This window comes from Penaeus monodon, chromosome 3, assembly GCF_015228065.2.
Source record: "Penaeus monodon isolate SGIC_2016 chromosome 3, NSTDA_Pmon_1, whole genome shotgun sequence".
NCBI lineage: Eukaryota > Metazoa > Arthropoda > Malacostraca > Decapoda > Penaeidae > Penaeus > Penaeus monodon.
In genome coordinates, this window is record NC_051388.1 from 18,445,064 (window position 1) to 18,450,213 (window position 5,150).

At 48.5% G+C, this 5,150-nt stretch overlaps 1 protein-coding gene across 1 annotated transcript in view; it reads left to right on the forward strand.

Annotated features, from left to right (window-relative positions):
• The window catches only part of LOC119592886 (ADP-ribosylation factor-like protein 4C), a 16,921-nt gene extending 12,168 nt beyond the window's left edge, over window positions 1-4,753 (forward strand). The window contains exon 5 of the mRNA XM_037941784.1: window positions 2,082-4,753. Within this exon, the coding sequence (XP_037797712.1) occupies window positions 2,082-2,273 (192 nt within the window). The 3' untranslated portion in view covers window positions 2,274-4,753. The remainder of the gene's footprint in view (window positions 1-2,081) is intronic.
• The last annotated feature ends 397 nt before the right edge of the window (window positions 4,754-5,150 follow it).

Consider the following 5,150-nt stretch of genomic DNA (forward strand, 5'->3'; position numbering starts at 1 on the left):
TTCGTCGGAAAGGTCTTGGCGGTTTGTTATGTCAAAGGGGCTTACAGAAATAAGCAAGCGGGATGCACACGGCTTGCCTTTGCCGGCGTGGGAGGTAGTGAGTGTGTGCGTCTGTGCGCGTCAACGACTCTGGTATGCGAACCGTATGAATAAGATCATACAAACACACTAAATATCACATGAATAACACATTTCACGCACAATTTTCCTTTCGCAGCGTAATAACAAACCGTGTAGACCCAATTCATTCACGGAGAACTAGTCACGCTAGTCTGAGAGGAAGGAGCGACACACACGGCATGGATAACAATCACACCCTATACCCACTACGGCAAAGGGTGAAGGGTATGGCTGCGATTGGTCTTGACAATGCCGAGTTCTTATGTAATGTTGGTTAGGGTGAGGGATGAGGGGAAGATGGAGGGTATTAGAGTTGAGGTATTAGGGGGTATGAGGGGAAGAGGGAGGGTAATAGAGATGAGGTATTAGGAGGGTATGAGGGAGGAGACACAAAGGTGACGATGTGTGGGAACCGCGTAGGAGGATGCTTGTCAACGCCTTGTTTCTAGAGCCTGACAAGGGTGACGGGAAGGGGGATGGGAGTGACTAGGGTTAAGGGAGGGGATGGGGAGGGAGAGGGGTAGGGGTTAGGAAGGAGGAAGAGGGAGAGGGAGGGAGGGAGGGAGGGACGGTAAGGGGTGGATGTGATAGGGAAGTGGTAGCAACAGGAGCAGATGGAGAGGGAGAAGACAGGGCAGGGGAAGGAGAAGGGAGATGAGGGGGGAGAGGGAGGGGAAGGAAGACTGTGGCAGTGATTTGAACTCGTGCTGATCACGGGGCGTAGGTGTGACATTCCTTTGATGTGTAGTTGACATCTGACCTTTGAGGTGTCTTTGTTTCAATCAACCGTAGACTGAAGTGTGTGACTGATAATGAGAGAGCGAGAAAGGGGAGGAATGATATAGTTAGATAGGTTTAGTGGGTAGAGTGAGAGAAAGAAAGAAATAGGAATAAAAAGAAAGGTTGGTAGAATAGAAAACAGAGAATGAGATATAAAAAGATAGAAAGGTAGGGAGAGTGGGAAATAGAGAAAGAAAAAGAAAGGTAGGGAGAACGAGAGAAAGAGAAAGAAATAGAAGGAAAGAGAGGAGAGCCTCCGATGAGGCGATGAGAGATATAACAAGAAAAAAAAAATGTTGACCGTAAAATGATTCCTTCCATTTAGCCCGGACGAGAATGGCCCTAGATGGCAGATCCATTGCAGTTGCACAAGTTCCATTATCACCCACAAGGCAGGGTCGGGGGCGACGGCATCTCAAGTGGAGGAAGACTAAAATGGATCCAAACATTCTCGCTCTTTATCTCTCGTCTCGATCTTGATGGACGTGCGCTGTGGTATGCCAGGCCCGCCCCCTCAAGAGCAATGCGTGTTTGTATGGTTGAGAATCATCATTAAAAGGGGGGATGGATGTTCTTTCACCATCTCACGGATAATTAATAATTTGCAATGAAGTCGTCATGAGATTGAAACAGGCAGTGGTGCATCTGGGGTTCTAAGCTCGCACACTTAACGCGCGCGAGTTCTATCCTTCGCGACGCAGCGGCAAAAGTGAATGGGATAATGACCCCCATAACGATAAAGGAGGAATGCCTTTGAAGGAGGGCCAGCGCGCAGGCGTCCGGGTCGCCTCCTCCGGCTTGGCATTCCTCCCCTTCAGCCGGAGCAGGGTCCTTCGGGTTTCAGTCATTGGGCCATTGTCGTGTTGTTACGTGTGATCTGGCGGGGGACAAGGGGGCGTAGGCGGTGGGGGGGGGGGGGGAAGGCAGGGATTATCTTGCACTGCAGGCCTTTGTTGGGCCTTTGTCGACGGCGCTTCCTAGACGATCGGCGCGACGCTGACGGAACTTTCTGTCGAGGTCCTTTCATGTGAGAAATTTGGCGAGGACAGGGAGCGCTTTTGAGCTTTTGATGTCTTTATTGTTAGGTCATAAAACAGGAAGATTTAAGAGTAAGACCTTTTTTATCTTGCTTTCTTTGCCATCTTCAGCGGCTAATTCTGTTTCCCTTCTCTCTCCCGCAGGACCAGATTCACGCCCGCACAGCCCAAGAGGTGGCCATGAGTCTGGGTCTGGGCGAGGCGCACGGCGTGGTGTGGGCGGTGGCGCCCGTGTGCGCGCTCACGGGCGAGGGCTTGGACGACGCCATGGCCACCCTCAGAACCTTGATCGACAAGGTCCGCCAAGATGCCCGTCGGAGGGACAGGTGGCGCTGAGGTCGCCTGGAGCTGCCCAAGGCGGAGCAAGCCAGGTGCAATCAAACCTTCAACTGTCACCTGTCAGGAAGAGTAGCAGCTGTTATGGATCGTAACACCTGTTAGAACGAAAGAAAGGGCAAGAATGTAACAGCTTCATAGGTAACAACTGTTAGGTTCATAACTATTGTTACACCTGTTGCGGAGACTGTTAGACATAGTAGCAATTGTTACAGACAGAGGTAACAGTTGTAAAAAAAACTAACACGAATATTTCTGTACATTATATTAAAATATGAAAGAAACGTAGATCGCACAAGTAGTGTCCTAGTATACGTGCCTTGCTAGACACCAAATGTGAATACTGTAGTTGTATGAGTATTCTCTGCATGTGTACATACAAAAGTATGATAGATTCTTGAATTCAAGTACTTCACATGACTTTGTTCCTTGGCCAGCTGGGGTTGGAGACCAGCTGCCGTGCTGGGGACCCCAGCTGTGTGACGGCAGCGAGATGGGCAGGCGAGAGCTACCTCGGACCTCCTATCTGTGTGAAAGACGATCATTTGCAGGCATTGGAGGTTATACACGCACGCGCACACAATTTAGGTATACATGCGCACCTACATGAGTACTTATACTAGACGCATATGTGCACATACACACGCGAACACACGCCTTGAGGCCACAGAAGACGGTCCCCCTCGGCCACTTCCTCTAACTGATCATGGTTGTGCTCCCAGTCAGGGTCAGCCTTGACTGCCCCTCACACTGTCCCCTCCACAACACCAAGCACACGCGTCATGCACTGGTCGTCATGCACCGTGTCATCAAGCACATGTTGTCACAATGCAGCCCACACGACCACGAAAACCAAGCATTATTAGTGACATCCGCCTGCGACAACCACCAGTACCCTTGCGTCACCCTGTCACCATCCTCAACCTTCACTATCATTAACCGCCTCTCCGCCGTGCCCCCCCCCCCCCTCTCTCTCTCTCCTTCTCGGCCTTCTCCTGTCAGACTTCCTCCTTTACCTCCTCCTCCTCTCTTCCTCCTCCTCCTGTCCCTCATCTTCTTCTTCTGCTTCTTCCTTCTCCTCCTTGTCCTTCTTCTTCTTCTTCTTCTCCTTCTTCTTCTTCTTCTTCTTCTTCTTCTTCTTCTTCTTCTTCTTCTTCTTCTTCTTCTTCTTCTTCTTCTTCTTCTTCTTCTTCTTCTTCTTCTCCTCCTCCTCCTCCTCCTCCTCCCTCATGTCCTTTTGTTGAACGTCACCTTCAGCATTCCCTCCTCTTCCCTTCCCCCTTCCCGTCTTCCTCACCCCCCCCCCCCCGCCCCTTGGCACTCAGAGCCTTTCGGACTGGCGGCTGACCGTTGAATGTCCTCAGGACCCTGACGCATCCTCCTTCAATTTTTCCCTTTTTTAATCCTCCATCCTCTTCACTCACCCCTTAAACCTTCCATCCTCTCTGCTACCCTTCCCTCTTCCCTCTTTCGGTTACCCTCCTTTCGTCTTGTTTCCCTCTTTATTTCTCTTCCCCTCTCTTTCCCTTCCCGTATTCTACGTTATATCAGCATACCCTCATAACCCATTTTCTCTGCCTTCTCCATTTCCTTCTCCCTTTCTTCCTCCCTTTCCTCTTCTTCCTTCCTTCCTTTCTTTTTCCCCCCTTCTTCCTTCCTATCCTCACCCCCTCCACTTCCCCCTCCTCATCCCCTTCATCCCGCCTCCGCCATACCATACCCAGGCGCGCCGCCAACCAATGGGCGTGACCCATTCCGTGTGGGCGGGGCTTTGCGTGGGCGGAGTGCCCCCTTCTCCCCGGCCGGAGCTTCACCCATCATTGCACGAGAGTATCTGTGATAAAACTGAATTCCAACCCCTCCTCCGCGCGGGCTGCGGCGGGGGACTCCACCTCACTGCGGCCCGGCGTGGAACTCCACTCCACTCCACGCTGAGATTATCGTGGATTCTTGGGTTTTCATTTTTGTGTAAAAAGAATATGAATGGACAGTTGGATGATAAAAAAAAGGTAAACAGATTATGAATGAGGATAAAAAGAAATGATCTGTCAATAGGTAATGACATTCATATGAAAGAAATAGTTGACTACTATAATAAAGCGAAATGCTAAAAAGACAAAATAAGTGAAGATGTAAAAAAAAAAAATAATAATAATAATACTCTAGAAGCCTGTGTGTGAAAGCTATACATACAACCGCTTTTCGTGGGCAACATTTGCACATGAATACATGAATGTCTTGTACAAAGAACTGTAACCTTCACTATTTGTTGTGTAATCTCAGTTATAGGAGTTTAAACCTTATTCCATATGATTCCCTGTGATCAGTGTATCTTTCTATTTAAACGCCGATCACGATTCTTCTTATTGTACTTTACGTGTAGTTCCTATTAAGTTATTCTTATCTTGCATTTACCTGTTGTTTACCAGTTTGTAATTGTACCAGTGTTGTAAGCAGTATTACAGAATTTCCTGATGGAAGATTTGTGTATTATTACCCCTTGTTCGTGTTTGCAATCCTTCACATGCTGCAAGAGGTTGGAAATAAACAAAGGATGTGTGTGTGTGTGTGTGTGTGTGTATGTGTGTGTGTGTGTGTGTGTGTGTGTGTGTGTGTGTGTGTGTGTGTGTGTGTGTGTGTGTGTGTGTGTGTGTGTGTGTGTGTGTGTGTGTGTGTGCTTGCATTTGTGTGTGTGCGTGCGTGCTTGCGTGTGGGTGTGTTTACTGCTGCCCATATTATGTATTAAGACACAAGGATAAATGAACAACAAACAATCGAATAAAACATATAAAAATATATACAAAATATAAAAAGCTGTAAAAAATTAAGGTCAAAAGGAACATCGTCTTTGGGCTCTGACTGAATGGAGCGAAGTGC